Source organism: Jaculus jaculus, chromosome 19, assembly GCF_020740685.1.
Source record: "Jaculus jaculus isolate mJacJac1 chromosome 19, mJacJac1.mat.Y.cur, whole genome shotgun sequence".
Lineage (NCBI taxonomy): Eukaryota > Metazoa > Chordata > Mammalia > Rodentia > Dipodidae > Jaculus > Jaculus jaculus.
Window position 1 is genome coordinate 22,536,153 of NC_059120.1, and position 24,064 is coordinate 22,560,216.

Sequence of the window (24,064 nt, forward strand, 5' to 3'; positions counted from 1 at the left end):
GGCAGGCCAACTGGGTGCACATCCTCTGGGCTCCCATTGGTGCAGTGGCAGCGTGAAGCCAGGTGAACAGACCGTCCCCAGCCCATGGTCAGAGCCAATAGGACCAAGAAGGCTGTGGCTGGGGGGCAGTGTGCTCTGCCTGCCTGGGGTTGGTGCATGCTATAGCCAGTTAGAGTTGGCACCATGGGAGGCAGGAGAGGGAGGAGCAGCGGGCAGGGAGGACAGTGTGTCCTGAACTTAGGTTGGTCACTGTCACGGTAAGGCATGCCTTGTCAGGAACACCAGATGTGACGGGTGGGAGAGCCCCAAGCAGCTCTGGAGGAAGGGTTCTGGAGAAAACTGGTCTCGTGGAACTAGCTGGGAGTCCTGTTGTAGTTGAACCAAAGGTCTCCCATAACCTCACGTGTTTGAAATGTGTGGTCCCCAGCTGATAGCAATTTGAGAGGTGGAGCTCTGCTGGAGCAGGTGAGTGGCTGGTCGCAGATCTTGAGGTGTATTAGCCTAGCTTGCCAGGGCTAGCCAGCACACTCTTGCTGTCTCCCAGCTGCATGGTAAGATGTGATGCCAGCTCTGCTCTGCCATCCTTTCCCCACCACCATGAAGCGCCCCCTGGAGATTACAGGCAAAATAAGCCCTTTCCTCCCTCAGCTGCATTTGGCCAGGTGGTTTGTCCCAGCAAGATGAAGGTAACTATAACCTTCTAGAACCTTGGAATGGGACTTCCTAATCCCAGAGTCGCGGGCATTGTCCCCGTGTCCCACAGCTTCCTGTTTCTCTGCCTAGCATCCAAGAGCATCTTCCCTTGCGTGGGCAGGAGCAGCCTCAGCCTCCCCTGTGCCCTGGAATCCTCACTGCACACCTGCCCTTGGTCTCCTCTGTGCCTGTCCTTCCCCAGCTCTTGTGCCACACGTGGTGAGGGGGCACCGAAAGCCAGGTCCACCTCCAAGGTGTGACCTCTGAACAGAGTTATACCCCCTTGGGGAGGGGCAGGCAGCTTCTCTGACTCAGTGGCTGGCAGGAGCCCCTGGTGAACCTTGCCCAAGCTGGCTTCTCCTACGCATTGTGGCCTGTCTCCTTTCCCCTCTCTGCTGTCACCGTACTAGTTACATTGCTTTCCCTGGCCAGCCTGTGGCGGCACCCACAAAATGTGTCTACACACTCTAGCTGGGCGTCCCAAGCCCTTCCCAGTCTGCAGCAACTCTAGCCTCACCCCACTGCTCTCTGATGGCCCTGTGCAGCCCAGGGATGCTCACTCAGGCACATGCTCCTTTGCCTTCCAGCAAGGCCCTGTTGCCCCTTCCTGAGAGTCTAGTCAGCTTCTTCCTCAAGGCCTGCAGCCTATTCTTTAGGGATGGCACACAGTGAAAAGAAATCAAACATGAGTTCTGGTAAGTTGTGGAAGTTGATCCCATCTGCTAGACTTCAAACCATGAGGGTTGGACATAGTGACTGTTAATGAAAATTAGGGCTGGAGAGATGGCTTAGTGGTTAAGCACTTGCCTGTGAAACCTAAGGACCCTGGTTCAAGGCTCGATTCCCCAGGACCCACGTTAGCCAGATGCACAAGGGGCCACACGCATCTGGAGTTCGTTTGCAGTAGCTGGAGGCCCTGGCGCGCCCATTCTCTCTCTCTCTTTCTGCCTCTTTCTCTCTCTGTCACTTTCAAATAAATAAATAAAAATAAACAAAAAATTTTAAAAAATAGTAAGATTAAAGTGGTGAAGCTGGAGAGATAGCTCAGTGGTTAAGGAGCTTGCCTACAAAGCACTTAACTCACGTAAACCAGATGGACGTGGTAAAGCTTATGTCTGGAGTTTCTTTGCAGGGGCTGGAGGCCCTGGTGTGCCCTCTTTCTATCTGCCTCTTTCTCTCTCTCAATAAATAAGTAAAAATAAAATAAAAAATATTTGAAAAAGTGATACACACCCCCCCCTTTTGTTGTTGTTGTTTTTTGAGATAGGATTTCACTATGTAGTTTCAGGGTGACTTCAAACTCATGGCGATCTTCCTACCTCTGCCTCCCAAGTGCTGGGATTAAAGGCTTGCACCACCATGCCTGGCTTTTTCAACATGAAATTGTAAAATGTCATGTGTTACTAATCTATATCTGCATCTAGGTGAGACCTAGAGTGAGACCCTACCTCCAAAAACAAAAAAATCATGTTGAAAACTAGTTACAGGTACTTTTTGGTGTCTAACATCTTTCACTCAGCATGTTTCTGAAATTTATCCATGTTATTGTGAATACCAGTAGTTCATTTAAAAAAAAATATTTATTTGACAGAGAAAGAAGGAGGGAGGAAGGGAGAGAGAGAGAGAATGGGTGCACCAGGGCTTCCAGCCACTGCAAAAGAACTCCAGACACATGCGCCCCCTTGTGCATCTGGCTAATGTGGGCCCTGGGGAATTGAACCTGAGTCCTTTGGCTTTGCAGGCAAACGCCTTAACCACTAAGCCATCCCTCCAGCCAAGTAGTTCACTTTTATTAAAAAAACAAAACCAAAACAAAAACAAATTAAACAAATGTTTCAAATATTTCCAAGTCTACATTTTTTTTTTTTTTTGAGAGAGAGAATGGGTGCACCAGGGCCTCTAGCCTCTACGAATGAACTCTAGACACATGTACCACCTTGTGTATCTGGTTTTACATGGGTACTTAGGCTTTGCAGAGCTTAACCACTAAGCTCTCTCTCCAGTCCTAAGTGTACAATTTGCATTTTCTAGTCTTTAAAAGGACAAATTTTAAAATCTGTCTCTCTACCTACCTGTCTCCTATTTGTGTGTATGCACATGAAGGTGTGCGTGTGGGAGACAGAGAACACCTTCGAGTGTTGGTTCTCTCCTTCCACTTTAACATAGGGTCTCTCTTCTTGTTTTGCCTCTGGAAAGGCCAGATGCTGGCCCTCCCGCTTCAGGATTTTCCTGACTCTGCCTCCTATATCATAAGGCATGCTGGGACAGACTTGGGTGTCATTTGATGTGGGTGCTAGAGATTTGAATCTGGTTGGCAGGCTTGTGGAATAAGCACCTTTATCCATTGAACCAACTCCTTAGCCCTTCAAAGAACAGATTTTTTTTTTTTTACTTTATTATAACAGGTTATACTTTTATCCTTTCAGTCCCACTCCTGTTTCCCTGGGGCCCTCCTTAGTGGGTTTATGGTATTCACTGTGGGATCATGAAGGACTTAGTCTCTGTGGGGAAGGAAGTCCCGATCTAGCCCAGGTTGACTTGGAATTCACTATGTAGTCACAGGCTGGCCTTGAACCCACAACAATCCTCTCTGCCTTAAGGTATTCCTACCCACTCTGGCTCTTACAATCTTTCTGCCCCCTCTTCCTCAATGAAAGAACAGAGTTTAATTGTAAGATCGTTTATATTTACTGATGTCTTCTTTTAGGGTTAATGTGTGTTAGAGGGCTTTGCAGCTATAAATTTTCTTGTTATACCTTACACATCAAAATTAATTGAACATTTTAATTAAAAGAAAAGCAAATCTGATAACAAAAACTCAATAAAAAGTAACTATTCTTAAAAAAAAAAGTAACTATTCTTGGGTTGGAGGGCTTAGTGGTTAAGACACTTGCCTGCAAAGCCAAAGGACCCAGGTTTGATTCCCCAGGACCCACGTTAGCCAGATACACAAGGGGGCACACACATCTGGAGTTCGTTTGCAGTGGCTGGAGGCCCTGGCATGCCCGTTCTTTCACTCTCTCTCTCCCTCTTTCTCTGTCAAATAAGTAAATAAATAAAAATATTTTTAATTTTTTAAAATTTATTTGAGAGCGACAGACACAGAGAGAAAGACAGATAGAGGGAGAGAGAGAGAATGGGCGCGCCAGGGCTTCCAGCCTCTGCAAACGAACTCCAGATGCGTGCGCCCCCTTGTGCATCTGGCTAATGTGGGACCTGGGGAACCAAGCCTCGAACCGGGGTCCTTAGGCTTCACAGGCAAGCACTTAACCGCTAAGCCATCTCTCCAGCCCAATAAAAATATTTTTAGAAAGTTAAAAAAAATTCACTACATAGTGAATTTCAGGTCAGCCTGGGCTACATTGAGACCCTACCTAGAAAAAAAAAAAGAGCGATTAGATCTGGGTGTGGTGGTGCAGGCCTTTAATCCCAGCACTTGGGAGGCAGAGGTAGGGGTAGGGTGTAAATTCGAGGCCAGCCTGGCACTACAGAGTGAATTGTGGGTCATCCTGGACTAGGGCAGGTCCCTACCTCAAAAAACAAATATTAATATTAATAATAATAATAATATCTCAAATCTGGGCAGAGTGGCACATGCCTTTAATCCCACCACTCAGGAGGCAGAGGAAGTTGGATTGCTGTGAGTTTGAGGCCCGCCTGGGACTACAGAGTGAGTTTCAGGACAGCCTGGACTACAGTGAGACCTTGCCTCAAAAACAACAACAACAAAAAAAATCAAAAAGCAATTAGAGAAAGGGTAGATTATTACTGCTAATGAAGAAAATCCAGATGTTGACCTTCAAGAGTATGTGCTGGAAGATGAAATGCTGTCTTCAAGATCTTGGGTATCTGGGCATTTAGAATTCTGTGTTAAGGGCTGGAGAGATGGCTTAGTGGTTAAGGTGCTTGCCTGCAAAGCATAAGGACCCAGTTTGATTCTCCAGTATCCATGTAAGCCAGATGCACATGGTGAGTCTTGCATCTGGACTTCATTTGCAGTGGCTAGAGGCCCTGGTGCATCCATTGTTTTTGTTTTTGTTTTTTTTTCTCTCTCAAACAAATAAATATTTTAAAAAAGAAAAGAATTCTGTGTTAAATGATCATTTAAGAGTGCATGCAGGGCTGGACTTGTAAAGTGCTGCCTAACAAAGGCAAGGCCCTCTGTTCAATTCCCAGCAGCACTAGAAAAAAAAATTGAGGTTGGGGAAATGGCTTATTAGTTAAGGCATTTGCCTGAGAAGCCTAAGGACCCCAGTTTGATTCCCCAGGACCCACATAAGCCAGATGCACAAGGGGGCACATGCATCTGGTGTTTGTTTGCAGTGGCTAGAGGCCCTGTCGTGCCCATTCTATCTTTCTACCTGTCTCTATCTCTCAAATAAATAAGTAAATTTTAAAAATTGAGTGCAAACTACATTTCCAGATAGACAGAACCTACGGTTTATTGCATTTGTCAGTCAGCTCTCTGGTGCTATGACAAAAAAAAATAAAAGGAGGAAAGATTTATCTTGGCATTTTATTTTATTTATTTATTTTTTTTAGGTAGGATTTTGCTCTGTAGCTAGCCCAGGCTGACCTTGAATTCACTATGTAGTCTTAGGATGGCCTTGAACTCATGGCAATCCACCCGCCTCTGCTGGGATTAAAGTCATGTGCCACCACACCCAGGTTTGGCTCACCACAGCTTTAAAGGGTTTGGTCCATAATCACTTCCACCTGTTGCTTTGAACCTATGGGCAGGCAGAGTGTCATGGTGGAGTGTGTGGGATGGAGCAAAGCTGTTCACCATGTGGGAAGTAAGAAATAGCTCAGGGTCTCCATTCCTTTTGTTTTCTGAGGTAGGGTCTCACTCTAGCTCAAGCTGACCTAGAATTCACTATGTAGTCTCAGGGTGGCCTTGAACTCATGGCAATTCTCCTACCTCTGCCTCCCAAGCACTGGGATTAAAGGCATGCGCCACCATGCCCAGCCCCGCCATTCCCTTTTAAGGGTTCCCCTGACTTCATTTTCTTCCACTGGGTCCCACCTCCTAAAGTTTCTACCACCTCCCAGCACTGCCAGCTGGGGACCAAGCCCTCAATTCAGAGCCTTTGGGAGACATTGAAGATCCAGACCATAATGGTGCACCCAAAGACCTCTGGTAAAATATTAAGGATATGCTTTTGTAAAAAGCAAATTAAACAAGTAGAATGCAAGAGTCCACAGAGTGCTGAGTCAACAGCAGTAATCATGAGCTGTAGCTCAGCGGTAGAGCATTTGACTGCAAAAGAAGTTATGCTTATGAAATATGAGCCTTTTTAAAATGATGAGCCAAGGAACACATTGAGGCATTGCTGGAAACATTTTGTTTGAATTCTTAGGCATTGGTTTTGAACATGGCCATATCCTTATACATTTAGAGAAGTCAGCAGTCAGCTTTTTTTTTTTTTTTTTTTTTTTTTTGAGGTAGGATCTCATTCTAGCCCAAGCTGACCTGGAATTCACTATGTAGTCTCAGGCTGGCCTTGAACACACTGTCATCCTACTATCTCTGCCTCCTGAATGCTGGGATTGAATTTATAGTGATCCTCCTACCTCTGCCTCTGAGTGCTGGGATTAAAGGTGTGCAACACCATGCACAGCACTTAGCTGGTTCTTTATAAAAAAAATTATATTTGGGCTGGAGAGATGGCTTAGCGGTTAAGTCACTTGCCTGCAAAGCCAAAGGATCCTGGTTCAATTCTCCAGGACCCATGTAAGCCAGAGGTACAAGGGGGTGCTTGCATCTGCAGCTCATTTGCAATGGCTGGAGGCCCCGGCGCACCCATTCTATTTCTGTATCTCTTAAATAAAATTTTTAAATTGTATTTATTTGGGGGGGAAGAAAATGAGAATGGGTGCGCCGGGGCCTCCAGCTTCCTGCAAACAAGCTCCAGACGCATGCACTACTTTGTGCATCTGGCTTACGTGGGTCCTGGAGTATCAAACCTGGGTCCTTTGGCTTTGCAGGCAAGTGCTTTAACTACTAAGCCATCTCTCCAGTCCCCACCCCCTTTTTTAAAAAATTATTTGAGAGAGGAAGATGGAGAGTGGAGTGAAGGGAGAGTAATCTCTGTCTCTGTGCCCTTCTCTGCAGAGCCCACAGTGATGGGCATGTAGTAAGCATGCAACTTGCCTACTCAATATTCTTTTTTAAAAAACATTGTTTTGTTTTGAGAGTGATAGAGAAAGAGGCAGATAGAGAATGGGCACACTAGGGCCTCTAGCCACTGTACACAAACTCCAGATGCCTGCGCCACCTTGTACATCTGGCTTGCATATGTCCTGGGGAATCAAGCCTCAAACTGGGGTCCTTAGGCTTCACAGGCAAGCGCTTAACCACTAAGCCATCTTTCCAGCCCCCTTGAATTTTTTTTTTCGAGGCAGGGTCTTACTCTAGCTGACCACTATGTAGTCTCAGGGTGGCCTCAAACTCACAGCGATCTACCTACCTCTGCCTCCTGAGTGCCGGGATTAAAGGTGTGTGCCACCATGCCTGCCCCCCCCATGAATATTTTTTTTTAAATTTATTTATTAGAGATCAGAAGAGAGACAGAGAGAGAGAGAGAGAGAGAGAGAATGGGCACACCAGGGCATCTAGCCACTGCAAACAAACTCCAGATGCCTGTGCTGTTATGTGCATCTGCCTTACATGGGACCTGGAGAATTGAACCTGGGTCCTTAGGCTTCACAGGCAAGTATCTTAACCACTAAGCCATCTCTCCAGCTCACCCCTGAATATTCTTGAATGCATAAATGTCAAGGATGCAGTAAGAGTTACAAGGAATCTGGAGATGACAGCACTTGTTGCTATAAAACTCCTAAATAATTTCAAGGCATCTAATATATTTTCAGATTTACTTTGATTCATGCTGTTAAATAGTGGCAGAAAAAATATGGCACAAGAATCCATGGTTAAATCATAGCTCAAGTGAGGACACATAAACATTGAGCTTTCACTCATGTACGGAAGAATGAACTTTATTTACACGACTAGTGGGTCCCAGCTGCCCTTGTTGTTCTGAAATAGAATGATTTCACCAATGACAGGAGAAATGGCTTCCAGTACTTAACAACTGTAATTAAGTTGCTTAGTTATCCTGTAGAGTAAGAAGCAATTAATGAATCTCAGAAATAAAAAATATGTATATACATTACCCTGATGCCTAAGCTAAAAAATATCTAACAACAAATTTTCTTGATTTCTCTTACTCATAAAAATAAAGGTAGTATATTGTAAGTATTTTCTTTCTAGACGATTTCTGTTAGAAAACAACAGTTTAAAGAAAACAATACAATGCTTTATGAGAGTGGACTGACATGGAGGCAAGAGAAGTATTCAAAACTCGACAGACAACATACTGTCAAATAGACTCAATATCTGCCTCAATGACACTTCCTTTAGGCAATAGCTAGATTTTGTACACATCTCATTTCTATCTCATGTTCAAGACATATACAGGCCAGTAAGCTATGACCTTAAGTTTTAGTTAAGAACCCCTTCTTTTGGCTTGCAAAATGTAGCCTTTTGATTTGATAATGCCTCTGCTTTTCACAATGACTGAGTAGCGCAGCAGCCACAGTGGCACCCACTCTTGTGCCTGGACGTCAGGGATGCTTTCCCGAAGAGCTTCTTGGAAACTTGCCTCAGATAGCAGTTCTGAAACAACAAGCAAAACCCCAAAGTGTTAAGTTGGAAAAAAAAATCTACTAAGTAGATAATCATTTAAGCACAACAAAAGAAACATTTCAAAAGTGAATACAGGGCTGGAGAGATGACTCAGGGGTTAAGGTGCTTGCCTGCAAAGCCAAAGGACCCAGGTTCAATTCCCCAGTAGCAATGTAAGCCAGATACACAACAAGGAGCATGCCTTTGGAGTTTGTTTGCAGCAGATGGAGGCCCTGGATCATCCATTCTCCCCACACCCTCTCTCTTTGCAAATAATTAAGTAAAAAGGAATGTGGTTCAGTTAGTAGAGAGCTTGCCCAGCAAACTCCAAGCCCTGGGTTCCATGTCTAGTACTGCTGAAACCTAGCATAGTGGCATATGCTTATTATGATCCCAGCTCAGTATGTGTCACATGAGCTCAGTGCCTCCCTTCCTTCAGTATTTAGTGAGTCAAAAATCTTTTTTTTTTAAAAAATTTTATTCATTTATTTGAGAGTGACAGAGAGAGAGAGAGAGAGAGAGAGAGAGAGAGACGGGGGGGGATGGGCGTGCCAGGGCATCCAGCCTCTGCAAACGAACTCCAGACGCGTGCGCCCCCTTGTGCATCTGGCTAATGTGGGTCCTGGAGAATCCAGCCTCGAACCGGAATCCTTAGGCTTCACAGGCAAGCGCTTAACTGCTAAGCCATCTCCCCAGCCCTCAAAAATCTTTATAGAGGGCTGGAGGGATGGCTTAGCAGTCAAAGTGTTTGCCTGCAAGGCCAAAGGATCCAGGTTGGATTCCCTAGGACCCAGGTTAGCCAGATGTACAAGGTGGCGCATACATTTGTAGTTTGTTTGCAGTGGCTGCAGGCCCTGGTGCACCCATTCTTTCTCTCTCCCTCTTTCTGTCAAATAAATAAATAATATTTAAAAAAATCTTTACAGAGGGCTGGAGAGATGGCTTAGCAGTTAAGGCTTGTTTGCAAATCCTAAGGACCCATATTGGACTCTCCAGATTCCACGTAACACACACACACAAAGGTGAGGCAAGCACAAGGTTGCACATGGCCCCTAGGTGGCACATGCATCTGGAGTTCAATTGCAGTGGCTGAGGTCCTGGCCTGCCAATTTTTCTCTCTCTAAAAAATAAAAAATAAATCCACAAAAAACTATATAGAAATGTTATAGAAGCCAGACATGGTGGTACACACTTTTAATCTCAGCATTCATGTACTAGAGACAGGAAGATCATCAAGGACAGCAAGAACTATGAAGCAAAAACTTGTTTCCCTTTTAAAGCTCATGATCAGTGCTTATGAATGAAAATATCAGTCTTACCTTTTGGATCATTATGAGTCAGTAGTTGTATGTCAAACTCTTTAGCAAATGCAGTCAAATCGGGCGGCATCACACAGCAGGAAGCAAGATTAACTTGATTACTATTTGGTTTTACCTAGAAATAAAAAGATGAATTTTTACTCAACTAAGTAATGCAGAAAGTAGAAAGCAATCAGTAACTATTCACAATAGGTAGGAAATTAAACTAGCCTATATGCCATCAACAGATAAAAGAAAATATGGTGCAGGGCTGGAGAGATGGCTTAGCGGTTAAGGCAGTAGCCTGCAAAGTCAAAGGACCTCGGTTCAATTCCTCAGGACTATGTAAGTCAGATGCACAAGGTAGCTCATGCATCTGGAGTTCATTTGCAGTGGCTGGAGGCCTTGGCACACCCATTCTCTCTCTCTCTCTGCCTCTTTTCTCTTGTTCTCTCAAATAAATAAATAAAACTTAAAAAATATATATGGTATATGTACACAATGGAATTTTTTTTTAAATGAAGGTGAGTTTATTTATTTGAGAGTGACAGAGAGAAAGAGGGAAGAAGGGAGGGGGGAAAGAGAGAGAGAGAGAGGGAGAGAATGGGCACACCAGGGCCTCCAGCCACTGCAAACAAACTCCAAACACGTGCGCCCCTTGTGCATCTGGCTAACGTGGGTCCTGGGGAACTGAGCCTTGAACCGGGGTCCTTACGCTTCACAGGCAAGTGCTTAACTGCTAAGCCATCTCTCCAGCCCCACAATGGAATTTTATTTGGCCATAAAGAAAAATAGGATCATGACATTGGCAGGAAAACAGTGGAACTGGAAATTGCTATGTTAAGCAAAATAAGACATAGAAGGCTAATGCTGTATGTTTCTTTCTTTCATGTGCAACCTTTTCTTAAAATCATGTGTGTTGACCATTAAACTAGAAAGGAAATCATGGGAGGGGAGGACGAGATCTTAAGGGAAAGAATTAAAGAGCGTAATGGAATACATGTGACATGAAAATAGAAGGGGGACTTTTGGGGAGGAGGAAGGGAGGGGACCTATGGGGAAGGACAGTGCGTGAGGGAATTAGAACACCGTTTAATAATACCTGTGAATGAATGAAAATGCCATAATGACACCTGTAGTATTTTAAATGTAAAGTGTCCCCATAGATGCACATTTGATTAATTCCAGTTGATGGAGCTGTTCAGGAAGGTTGTGGAACATCTAGGAGGTTGAGCCTTGCTAGACTGGGGTAGGCTTTGAAGTTTATATCCTAACCCCACTTCCTGTTATCTCGCTCTTCTCTATTCTGCTGGTGTGTCCCCTGTCGTGCCATCTACCCTCTGGAACTGTAAGCCAAAATAAACTCTTTCCTTCCCTAAACTGCTTCTGGTCTGGCATTTTGTCCTGGCAACAAGAAAGTAACTGATAAAGAATCTATTACTTTGCCAATTTGGTGGCTCATGCCTATAATCCCAGCTTTCAGGAGGCTGAGGTAGGAGGATCACTGGGAGTTCAAGTCCAGCCTGGGCTACAGAGTGACTTCCAGGTTGAGAGCCTGGGTCAGTCTGGGCCAGAGTGAGACCCTGCCTCAAAAACCAACAGCATACAAAGTAATGAAGTTTTGTTGATATTCAGAAAAAAAAAAGTAATAAGCAATTCTATAGTACTTCAAAAGTTTGTAAAATACTTTTATATTACTATATTATTGTATGCATTGCTAACCCAGGTTAGTGATAACAAGGAAAGGAAAACAGTTCTACGAGGAGGAAAAGCCAGTACAGTAATACACTACTAAAACGTCTTATCCTGCTAGGCCATTTACCAGTGTGACATATCTGTCTCTGAGAGCAATGATCCTAAGTGTGATGGTTTTAGCAACAGAGGGCGTGATACATTTTAAAGGCTGGATCAAAATATGAGTACAATCAGACACATCTTGAAAGAGAAGAATCATAACTTCCATTAGCTGCTCAGGTGAATGTTTATATACTTCCTGGATCACTCAAGTCTCTCCAGCAGTATGTTGGCAACAGCTGGCTACCAAGGCAAAAGGAGGAAGAACAACACTTTTTCTATGGGCTTCTAGTTTTTGTTAGAAAATGCAAGGTCTAAGAAGGGTAAGAATGATTTAAAAGGACAAAAGAAAATATAGAGCAAAATAACTTCCTTCATAATACTGTAGGTTTTTAGGGCAGAGAATAAAAGTGATTATCACAACTACTGTATGCCAAGTTATATCAATTAAGTTTTATACATCTTTAACAGAAAAAAAATGTGCTGTATATGTTTCCTTACTTAAGAATTACAGCAGTACCATCTAAAGTGTAGTGCTTCCATCACATAGATGAAGGTAACTGAAGGTAATCCTTAATTCACTCACTATGAAAATATCATTTCTAGTGATTTTGTCATTCCTTTATTTATCTATCTATTTATTTATTTGAGAGTGACAGGCAGAGAGAGAGAGAATATGAATGAATATGGGTGCATCAGGGCCTCCTGCCATTGCAAATGAATTCCAGATGCATGCACCACCTTGTGCATCTGGCTAACGTGGGTCCTGGGGAACTGAGCCTCAAACCAGGGTCCTTAGGCATCACAGGCAAGCGCTTAACTGCTATGCCATCTCTCCAGCCCTTGTCATTCCCTTTTTTTTGTGTGTGTGGGCGGGGAGTTTCAAGGTAGGCTCCCATTCTACCTCAGGCTGACCTGGAATTCGCTATGTAGTCTTAGGGTGGCCTTGAACTCATGGCGATCCTCCTACCTTTGCCTCCTGAGTGCTGGAATTAAAGGAGTGTGCCACCACGCCCACACCTCCTTGTCATTCATTTTTAAATGGGATTAATATTCAGTTCCATTAAACATATATTTAACCTCCCCACCCCATCCCCCAAACCCTGAGACCCTTGGATAAAGCCTCTCTCAAAGCAAAGTCACCCTACAGTGGCATGCACCATGCACACGATGCTCAACAGGGGGCATGCAGCAAGGTGCTGGGGACCCACCATGCCTTACCTGTGCCCACTGATACAGCTGCTCCAGCTGGGTTTTGTCCAGGTCAGAGGTGCCTATAGCAACAATTTTCTTGCTTTGAACTAAGTTTTCCAGCTCCTCCCAGTAAGGCTGTAGGTGTTCCAGGGAGAGATTAGCTCCATCTTCAACGGGAGGGGAAGCGATGATCACAGAGTCCAGCTGTGAAACTCCAAGGACTGAGCAGGCTGACGGGAAAACACAAGCAGCGTGTCTGGTACGTAAGAAAGGAAGTCAGGCCTGCCGTCCTCACCGTGCCCGCTGACTATGTCCACATCATCAACTAGAGCTCCGTGCAACAGATTATTTCACAAGTTAATTTCCACTTCAAGTATTCTTGTCTTTAGAAAAATTCTAAGTACCCATTCACCTATTTTTCTGTCAGCAGACAAGGTTTTCGCTGACCTGCTTTCTTCCTACGGGTTCACAGCTGGTAGAGGATCTTTAGATACAAAATACATGTATTCTATTATTTCTTTGATTTTGATATTTTACCCATTGTACTAAAAGAACTAAAATATGATTAAGGAGAACTTCTATCCCTACACATATACTTAATGTTTAGTTGTTCTTTCATACATTTCTCTTCATGACTTTAGAAGTCTTCAGAAATTAGGCTAGAATTTTAAAGGTGCAATTGGAATCAGCTTATTTTATTTTTTAAAAAATATTTTATGTATTTATTTATTAAAGAGAAAGACAAAGAAGGAGAGAGAGAGGGAGAGAGAGAGGGAGGGAGAATGGGAACGCAAGGGCTTCTGGCCACTGCAGAGGAACTCCATATGCATGTGTTACCTTGTGCATCTAGCTTTACATGGGTACTGGGTAATCAAACCCAGGTTATTAGGCTTTGCAGGCAAGCGCCTTAATCACTAAGCAACCTCTCCCGCTTCTCATTCTCTCTCTCTCTCTCTTTTTTTTTTTTTTGGTTTTTCGAGGTAGGGTTTCACTCTGGCCCAGGATGACTTGGAATTGACTATGTAGTCTTAGGGTGGCCTTGAACTCATGGTGATCCTCCTACCTCTGCCTCCCAAGTGCTGGGATTAAAGGTGTGTGCCACCATGCCTGGCTTACTGTCTTTTTTTATGTGGACCTGAACATAAGTTATAACCAGTACACCTAAAATAAAGTCTAGTATTAATAAAAACAGGTAACATTTGCTTACCCATGTCAACTGCATTTCTAGTTGATGCTGAGGAATTTGCTCCTACAATGAACAGCTTTGCTAGGTAACAAAGACACATGGATTACTACATCTGCGTACACATTATACTACAGAGAAGTTTTAATGTGACAGATAATCCTGAATACATTACTTTCCCTTTTCTACTTATGTAATTTTACAGTTTACACTTTTAAGCCCCGTAGGAACAGAAGACAATGTCTAAGAGGTCACGGTGAAGCTCCGTAGTGATGAATCACCATCACTTACAGAAAGGTGCTGGTTTTATTCTGCTTCCTACACAGAGAACACTGTGGAGTTAACAGAAAAGAGATGGGTTTTAGAGTCAGGCATGCCTCAACAGACACCTGGTCCAACAGCTTACTGGCTACATAACATTCTTTTCTAATTGATGAGGTCTCACTATGTTGCCCAGGCTGGCCTCAAACTTCTGATCCTTCTGTCTCAGCCTCCCAGCTGCGTGACAGCTTTCAAGTGACATGTTACTAATGCAACAAAGCTTGCAAATTGGATAAGTATATGAGGAAATATAACCATGCAGGGACAAGTACGGTGCCTGGCATAAAGCGGCTCCACAGATGTGATTAGGATGGCAATGTAAAGACAATACCTCACTGTTCATGTCCGTGCCAATACTAATCAGCAGTGTGGTAGTGGGTAGCTACCCAGTTCTTACTCTGCGGCAAGCACTGTGCTATTTGCTTCTTTTGTTATTTCATTCAGCTTACAAAGAAGCTTGGGGACCCACACACCATTGTATGCCCAAAGAACCAGGCTCAGCAAGGTCGTATGTTTGCTAGCCCTAGATTACACCAGTCAGGAACATGCATACCCAGGAATTTCAATCCAGGCAAGCTCGGGATGTCCATGACTTTGCTACGTGGTCTCTAAGTGACGGCAGGAGCAGCACTGACTTCCCACTTTCGGTTCCGAAGCGCAGTAGTCACTGTGTGTGTTGAGGGGTAACTGGTGGAGTTTCTTTCTCTCCAGGTCACTCGCTGCCCTGACTTCTGTGTGCACTTCTAGGCCGTCTCATCACGGCTCACCAGCACCGTGCTGCACTCTCCCAGGGAGGGACGGCTTAGGCTGCCTCTGCTCCTAAGCTTTCCCTTCGTCCTTCTCATTCCTTCTATTTTAACCTTTCTATTTCAGAGCCTATGTAAGTTAAACACGATGTAAGGACATCACAAGAACAGCAAGCTGAAGTTTTACTGGCTATAATGCAGGAGTCACCACTGGCTTTCTATAATATCCTTTTAAGATCTGACATTAAAATTAGATTAAAAAAGCAATCTGAATCCCACACTTAGTGACTAAATTACTCATTGCCAGAAGGAAAGGAATGCATATTCCCATGTCTGACTTAACCACTTCCACAGTATAAGAGAATGAATTGTCAAGGCAGACTGGATTTACCAGAAACCTTCATTTCTTCTCTTTCATCAGGGTTTATCTTCTCTACTGCATGAGATACAGTGCATTCTAAGACATCTGGAAACTCCTATAATAAACATATTTAAAATAAATATAAAATTATTATTTTTGTTATAAAATTTTCTATTATCCTAAAGTCCTTTAGCAACACAGAACTCACAAGACAAGTAATGAGAAATGAAGTATAGCTAGAAAGACAAAATGTGTGTTTCTATTTACTGGGGGAAAAAAACTTTCATTTTAATCAGGTACTTAAGTATTCATGACCAGAAGAAATAAAAAATAATCAGGGGAGGGGAGAGTTGTATGAAGGTTAGAATTACTAGCATAGATAATTTACTTAAAAATGAATCAGCAAAAAAAAAAAAAAATACCCATTTTGAATAATGACACATTCAGACCTTTCTAAAACTTCAAGTTTTTTAAAATTTATTTTATTTATTTGAGAGTGACAGAGAAAGAGGCAGAGAGAGAGAGAGAGAGAGAGAGAAAGAATGGGTGCACCAGGGACCCCAGCCACTGCAAACGAATTCCAGATGAATGGGCCACTTTGTGCATCTGGCTTACGTGGGTACTGGGGAATTGGGCCTTGAACTGGAGTCCTTAGGCTTCGCAGGCAAGCGCTTAACTGCTAAGCCATCTCTCCAGTCCATTAATCAAGTTTTTTTAAAAAAGCTTTTTCATTCCTTCTAATGTTTTAAAAAATATTTTAGCATTATTTTAATTTTTTTATTTGCAAGCAGACAGAGATAGGTGACAAAGAGAATGGGTGCACCAGGATCTCAAACTGCTGCAAGTAAACTCCAGGTGGATGCTTCACTTTGTGCATTTGGCTTTATGTGGCTACCGGGGAATTGAACCCAGGTTGCTAGGCTTTGCAGGGAAGTGCCTTAACTACTGAGATGTATCTCTAGCCTCTTCTGCTCCCAAAGTAGGGTCTCACTTTAGCCCAGGATGTCCTGAAGTTCACTATGCAGTCTCAGGGTAGCCTTCAACTCATGGCGATCCTCCTACTCTGCCTCCCAAGTGCTGGGATTAAAGGTGTGCACCACCACACCTGGCTTTCCTTTGGGTTTTAATGTCACTGAGTTCTAACTTTAAGGGGTGTCAGGTGTTTTTCCTAGCAGACTGTTTTTTTTAGAGCAGTTTTAAGTTTATAGTACTAGTGAGCAGAAAGTACAGAGATCTGTTCGCCTCCTGCCTCCACACATCCTTTCCTCCCTCATGATCCTGATCAGCAGGTAACATCTGCCATCCCTTGGACATCTAGCAGGCTGCCTTTTGCGGGGGGTAGAGTCTCACTCTAGCCCAGGCTGACCTGGCACTCACTTTGTAGGACCAAGCTGGCCTCAAACTCACAGTGATCCTACTACCTCTGCCTGCCAAGTGCTGGGATGGAAGACTTGTGCCACCATGCCTGGCCTGTCTGCTGCTTTTCCAGGCTGGCACATCTACTACTATTATTTTTTTTAAATTATTTTTGAGTGAGAGAGAGAGAGAGGCAGAGAGAGACAGAATGGGTGTGCCAGGGCCTTTTGGCCACTGTGAACAAACTCCAGATGCATGCGCCCCTTGTGCACATGTGCAACACTGTACATCTGCATCACTGTGCGTCTGGCTACGTGGGACCTGGGTATTCAAACATGCGTTCTTAGGCTTCGCAGGCAAGCACCTTAACTGCTAAGCCACCTCTCCAGCCCAGACACATCTACTTCTTTCATTTAGTAATATATATTTAAGTTCCTACATATCTTTCATGGCACAATGGCACATTTCTTTTCAGTGCTGAGTAATGTGCCATTGTCTGAATGCACCATAATTTATACATCCATTCGTCTACTAGAGGACAGCTTGCTTACTTCAAAAGGCTGGTGGTTATTAGTAAAATGGATATAATCAACCATGTACTCATTTTCTTGTACATAGAAATTTTCATCTCTGTTGGGCAGATCCCAAAAGGACAAGAATGCTGGGTCATATGAGAACAGTATGTTTTGTTTTGTAATTGCAAATATTGTAAGTCAAAACATTTCTTTTCCTGAGTATAACAACAACAACAAAAAGGGACCTTCCAATATGAATCAACTACAGCACATCCAGATGATCATTCCAGAGCTGAATAATTTGACAAAGATAAAATGTTGGTGTAGATCAGTGAGGATGCAATCGTTCACATAACAAGGTAACAGCAAACGAGGTCTTTCTGATCCCTCGACACACCCTGGTACCTGGCCCAAAGCGGTTCAGTAATATCACAAAGTCATGCATAGACAGAAGAGATGGCCATTTCAGGTAAGCAGATGAATCAGAGGTATAGAGCAGCTATAGTTATAAACTTGTAGTATGGCTAAGGGCACAAATATTTCTAGCATATATCCTCTTTTGTACATTTTTGTATTGTTGAGACAAGGTCTCACTATGTAGCCAAAACTGGCCTGGAACTTTCTTTTTTAAAAATTTAATTTTTTAAATATTTTATTTATGAGAGAGAGAGAGAATGAGAATGAGCATGTGCATGCCAGGGCCTCCAGCCACTGCAAATGAACTCCAGATGCGTGCACTCCAGATGCGTGCACCCCCTTGAGCATCTGGCTTATGTGGGCCCTGGGGAATCAAACCGGGATCCTTTGGCTTTGCAGGCAAATGCCTTAACTGCTAAGTCATCTCTCCAGCCCCTGTTTTTATTTATTTGCAAGCAGGGAGAGACAGAGAGATGAGAGATAGAGGGAGAATGGACACAGGGTCTGTAGCCACTGCAAATGAACTCCAGATGCATGTGCCCCTTGTGATCTGGCTTAACATGGGTTCTGAGGAATCGAACCTGGGTTCTTTGGCTTTGCAGGCAAACACCTTAACCACTAAGCCATCTTTCCAGCCCTGGCCTGGAACTTTCCATGTAGCCTAACCTGTCTTTGAACTTCACCTTCTTGCCCAGGCCTCTCTAGTGCTAGGGTCACAGGTGTATCCCATCATGCCCAATTTCTCTTCTACTCCTAGGGTGGATATGAGCAGATATGAGCCATGGGTTGAGCTGGATTTCAGAATGGCTGCAGGTAGTTACTGTACCTATTGACATTTATGAAAACAGCCACTTACTGACATTTAATGAAATACAGCTCCTTACTCTTTCATTGGCAACTGACATTTAAGTTACTGGAGGAATATTCTATGTAAGAATCTATCAACCAGGCTTCTAATCATTCCTCTACTAAACACACAGTAGTAATGGTGGGGAACTGATACAGATTCAGGGGGAAAATCCTAGAAGAAGCAACTAGGAAGTCCATATGCCTAACCTACTATATCAGAAAGCCATTTTAGTAGAAGAGCCACAAAGAGTTTGGCTAACTGCCTACTTGACTGAGGAAATTAACTTCCTGTCTACTTCATTTCCTTTTTGGCCTGCATGATTTATTTCAGTTTCCACTTACCCTGACCAGATCAGGGCTGATTTGGGAACTCCACTCATTCAAAGTCTTTTGGATGCAGTCTCGAAGCTGCAAAAGGAATGTGTGTTGAAAAGTTAATTGAAGACTATGCACTCCCAGTACAAATACAAGAAAGACATTAGTTTGGTAAGTGGAGCAGGAACTAAAGAAGGATCAATAGGAAATACCACACAAACCCAAGAATTACAGCTATACAGAAGGTGTTTGCTTCCTACAATATAAATTCAAATGTATTTTTATTTTCCTCTTAATCTGCAAAAATCTTGCCCCAAAGCAGTAGTCTAAGGGTAATTAAAAAAAAAATATTTGCCACTGCAAATGAACTCCAGATGCTCACTCCGCCTTGTGCATCTGGCTTTACGTGGGTACTGGTGAATTAAACCTGAGTCCTTTGGTTTTGCCAGCAAGTGCCTTAACCACTGAGCCATTTCTCCAACCCTTAAGGTTCGTTCTTTCTCTCTCTCTCTCTCTCTTTTTCTTTCTTTTTGAGATAGAGTCTTGCTCTAGTCTAGGATGACCTGGACCTCACTATGTAGTCCTAGGTTTGCTTCAAACTCATAGCAATCCTCCTACCTCTGCCTCCCAAGGGCTAGGATAAAAAGCATGCGCTACCACACCTGGCTCAAGGGTGATTTTTGTACCAGTGAAATGTTAAGACATTAAAGCATTCATAAAGAAATGAATTATTTCAAGAACAAGGCTATAAGAGGAAGGTGGGCCAGGATGTAGTGGCACAAGACTGTAATTCCAACATCCAGGTGGTGGAGGCAGGAAGATCAGAAGTTGGAGGCTAGCTAGCTAATTAAGCAAGAACTTAAAATTCAAGCCCAGTCTGAGTAAAGCTCCTATGAATCACTGTCACTATGGTGCATTCCTAAGAAAAAGAGAGACAATAAGCAGAGCCAGAGGAATTCCTACTTTAGATTCCCAATTTTATTTATTAGAAGTTCAAACATGGTCTAGAGGTATACCACTTGCCTAGAATTCCTGAGCCCCTCCCTGGATTCGATCCCAAGCACCAAAACAAACAATTCAAACTCCCCAGCTTAATCATAGTCATGCTGAACACTAGCAGCAACCAGAGCTTTCATCTTAATAGGTAACCCAAGTAATTGCTATGCAAGTGGGACTGAAGACCACCAGGACAGATGTAGCTTGTAGACATCAGTTTGCCTAATGTTGTACCTTCAGTGTTTGATTTTAATTTTTAAATAGCTTGTTTTTAATTTCTTTATTTGAGACAGAGAGAGAAGGAGGGAGAGAATGGGCATGGCAGGGCCTCTAGCCACTGCAAATGAACTCCAGACACACGTGCCACCATAAGCATCTGGCTTGCATGGGCACTGGAGAATCAAACCTGGGTTCTTAGGCTTCGCAGGTAAGTGCTTTAACTGCTAAGCTATCTCTTCAGCCCCTTTTTTGAGGTAAGGTCTCACTCTAGCCTAGGCTAAGCTGGAATTCACTATGTACTCTCATGCTGGCCTCGAAATTCACAGTGATTTTCCTACCTCAGCCTCTGGAGTGCTGGGATTAAAGGCATGCGCCACCATGCCCGGCTGCTCAACTAACTTTTGATCACTAATTGGCCAACGCTAGCAGGTTCAAACCATCACTTTAAAGAAAAACAAGGCTGCTGTGGTTTGCATCCTGTGGGCAATCAATGTAAAAGGAAATGAGTAACTAGAAGCTCCTGAGTTCATCAACTAGGATCACTTTTAATAATGTGAGGTTTTTTTGTTTTTTTTTTTTAAAGTTTCCTTCATCACTGCAGTGGGGCTGGGTTGCCCCACCAATTTGGAGCTCTGGTTGTGAGAAATTTCTCTGTGTAGGAACAGAACATGCCTATTCTATTCTAATCAAGTTGCCTTAGTTTCCCTACAATACTAAGAGTTTTCCTCAGTGTTTTCTAGTTCATTAACCTCTTATGAAGCATTCTAAAGAACACATTACAGACCACATTTGGTCCTTTGAACAATGGTTTTCAAACTGTGTGCATTAATAAAGAAGTCAATTTTTACAAAGATAAAAGAAACATTGCTGGGCATGGTGGTACATGCCTTTAATCCCAGCACTCAGGAGGCAGAGGTAGGAGCACTGCTGTGCATTGGAGGTCAGCCTGAGACTACATAGTGAATTACAGGTCAGCCTGGGCTACAGCGAGACCCTACCATGACAAACAAACTACAAAAGAAAAGAGTATTGTTTTCAGTTAAAAACTTTGAAAGCCTGGGCTGGGGAGATAGTTTTGTGGTTTACAGGCACTTGCTTGTAAAGCCGGTTGGGATGGGTTCGATTCCCCACAGGACCCATGTAAAGTCGATGTACAAAGTGGTACATGAGTCTGGAGTTCGCTTGTAGTAGCAAGAGGCACTGATGTGCCTACACTATCTCAAATAAACAAATAATTAAAAAAAAAAAGAAAACTTTGAAAGCCAGTGCTTGAGAGTGTGCTGTGGTGAGATAAGGGAATGCTTCACCCAATACTATCAACATACATGCAAAATGTCGTATCTGGTCTACTCAGTGCTAGAAGAAATTAAGGCTATGTATACCAAATACAAAAATACTTCTGGGAGAAATAAGCAAAGTGGTTGTTAAAAAACAAATCCACACTTAGATGGAACCTAAAGCCAGGGTCTTGTTCATCAAACTGACTGGTGTGGGGGCTGTTGATTGCCAATTTAGGGGAGTGCCAGGTGCTGTGGTATTTGGCTGGTCTTTTGCTAACATCTCACAGTAAAGCATCAGAAACCCTCTGAACACAGCTGATCACGGAATATGATACAGCTTGGGAAATTTGTTCAACCTTTCAGTGAACCAGCTGATAAATGCACTTATGTTGAGTACTTTCCTATACTGTCTTAATTCTCACAAGAACTGAGGAGGAAGAGAGGATAACTTTCACATAGCTCTTAAATGTAAAGGTTTTAGCCGGGTGTGGTGGTGCACACCTTTAATCCCAGCACTTGGGAGGCAGAGGTAGGAGGATCGCAGAGTTCGGGGCCACCTTGAGACAACATAGTGAATTCCATCCAGGTCAGCCTGAGCTAGAGGAGACACTACCCCAAAAAACAAAAACAACAAAAAAAAGTTTTATAGACTTTGTTTATTGTTAGTTGTTTTTTAAGTTTAGTCCCCTTACGTAGCCCAGGTTGGACTCAAACTTGATATCCTTCTGCCTCAGCCTTTTTAGTGCTGGGATAATAAGAGTGCACCCCACGCCCGGTTTATTTTTCCTCTCTGACCCACAATAATTACACATACTGGGGAGTCTTAATTACTAAATTGATTCCATATACCAATATGGCTCTGAAATTGGTTGCCCAGTCTATGGAGAACCCATGGTTCAGGCACAGGCCAGCAAGTTCATGTGAAACAGGGCGATAATTTCAGGTTCATCCCTGCCTCTTCTAGGCTGCTCATTTGTTTTCAGGCACATAAAATGTGGCAGATCGATTTCCAGTAAGAAAAATGTGTTAACTATTCCAACGCCTAATTCAGAGCCACAGAGGAACCGCTGTCCGTACTCTAAGTGTTCTGAACACGAGCTCACCCACCAGGCACCGACCTGTCCGGTAGCTTCAGCGGCAGGTGGTGGTGGGGACACGAGGGATGCGGAGAGGGACGCGGCCAAGGGCGGCCCTCCCGGGCTCCCGGGCCGGGGGGACCCAGGACTGGCAGAGGCATCCCTCGGCGGTGCAGCTGCACCTGCTCAGCCAGCAGCCGCGGTCCCCGGAGCGGCTCCGGCGCGCCCTGCCCGAGTCCCCCGTCCCGGAGCCCCGGGGTCCGCGCTCGGGCCGTGCTCACCTCCTCGCTGTGCGTGGACGGGCACTTCTTGCGCAGGCGACCCCAGTTGAGCAGGTTCCCGGTCTGCAGGTGCAGCGTGCGGGCCCGCGCCAGGAGCGCCCCGGCCGCGCGGCTGTCGGTACCCATGGCAGCCGCGGCCCGAGCGAGCCGGCGGCGACCGGGCCGCGGGGAGCGGGCTGGGAGCGAGCGAGCGAGCGAGCGAGGCAGGAGGCGAGCCGGGAGGCGAGCTCGAGGCTGTCGACTCCGCGCGGCCGGAGCCCGGTGTGCGCTCGGGGCCCGAGGAGGAGGCCGGCCGGCCGGCCGCGGAGAGGCGGCTCCGGGGACGCGGGCGGGAACGGCGGGCTCCCGCGTCTGCAGCCGCCGCCGCCGCCACGGGAGACTTAACTCCAAACTGAGCCGGGCTGTTTCCTGGAAGACAATGACTAAGCAGAAATCGCGGGCCGAGAAAGTGCTTCGTAACGGTTACTCGGTTACTGGTCCCGCGGCGGGCCAGGGGCGGGGCGCGAAGGGCCCTGCGAGGCGCAGGCCCGCGGGTGACTGGCCGTCGGCCTGCGGCGGGCGTGGCGCTGGGCGGCGGCGGGCGGGCCTGGAGCGCGGGCCGCGCGGACCGAGCGCAGCGCGCCGGGGCGCCCCCTGCCGGCCGGAGCGGGCCGCGCGGCCGACGCACGCTGCCCGCGCTCGGGGGCCTCAGCCAATGGCTGCAGCGCCGCCGGCTTCCTCCCTGGAGTCCTTAAAGGACCGCTGGTCTACGCAGCAGTAGCTGCTTTTAGTTCTCAGAGGCAGGTGTTAATGCCTCTTTTTTCTCTTTCTTTTTATTTTTCTTTAATTTGACAGAAAGAAAGAGGGAAGGAGAGAGAGAGAGAGAAAGGAAGAATGGGTGCACCAGGGCCTCCAGACGCATGCATCCCCGTGTGCATCTGGCTTACGTGGGTCCTGGGGAATCGAACCTGGGTCCTTTGGTTTCACAGGCAAGCGCCTTAACTACTAAGCCATCCCTCAAGCCACCTCTTTTTCTTAATTAATTAATTAATTAATTTTTGGCTGAGGCTGATCTGGAACTCACTATGTAGTCTCAGAGTGGCCTTGAACTCACGGCAAGCAATCCTCCTACCTGTGCCTCCCGAGCGCAGGGATTAAAGGCATGTGCCACCATGCCCGGCTAGGCCACCCTGAGACTACATAGTGAATTTCAGATCAGCCTGGGCCAGAGTGAGACCCTACATCAAAAAAAAAAACCCTCTCAAGAACCTGCCTTCAAACTGCTAATTTTTGTTTTTTCCCCCTTTTAAATATTTTTGCTTGCAAAGGGAGAAAGGAGTGTGCCAAGGCCTCTTGCCACTGTAAGGACTTTAGATGCATGAGCCACTTTGTTCACCCAGCTTTACTGGGCACAGGGTACTAAAACCCTAAGCCAGCAGGCTTTGCCAGCAATATCCTTTAATCACTGAGTTATCCCTCTAGCCCAAACTAATTTTTCTTCTAG

The 24,064-nt window shown here is 44.8% G+C and overlaps 1 protein-coding gene across 1 annotated transcript; it reads right to left on the reverse strand.

Moving 5' to 3' along the window:
- Positions 1 to 7,676: 7,676 nt before the first annotated feature.
- Positions 7,677 to 22,713, reverse strand: Gclm (glutamate-cysteine ligase modifier subunit). The gene is made up of 7 exons (XM_004663969.2): positions 22,582 to 22,713; positions 18,757 to 18,822; positions 15,308 to 15,392; positions 13,874 to 13,933; positions 12,694 to 12,896; positions 9,700 to 9,814; positions 7,677 to 8,371 (listed from the first exon to the last, which is right to left on the reverse strand). Exons 1-7 carry the CDS (start codon positions 22,705 to 22,707, stop codon positions 8,202 to 8,204), a joined length of 825 nt encoding a protein of 274 aa, XP_004664026.1. The 5' UTR covers positions 22,708 to 22,713; the 3' UTR covers positions 7,677 to 8,201.
- Positions 22,714 to 24,064: the final 1,351 nt, after the last annotated feature.

Excerpts from the sequence above, each read along its gene's own strand:
- Gclm (XM_004663969.2), bottom strand. The coding sequence starts at position 22,707 with ATGGGTACCGACAGCCGCGCGGCCGGGGCGCTCCTGGCGCGGGCCCGC. Across the intron at positions 12,897-13,873 it reads TAGAAATGCAGTTGACATGG|CCTGCTCAGTCCTTGGAGTT; the intron begins GTAAGCAAATGT and ends TTTTCCCGTCAG. Across the intron at positions 9,815-12,693 it reads AGCTGTATCAGTGGGCACAG|GTAAAACCAAATAGTAATCA; the intron begins GTAAGGCATGGT and ends TTTTATTTCTAG.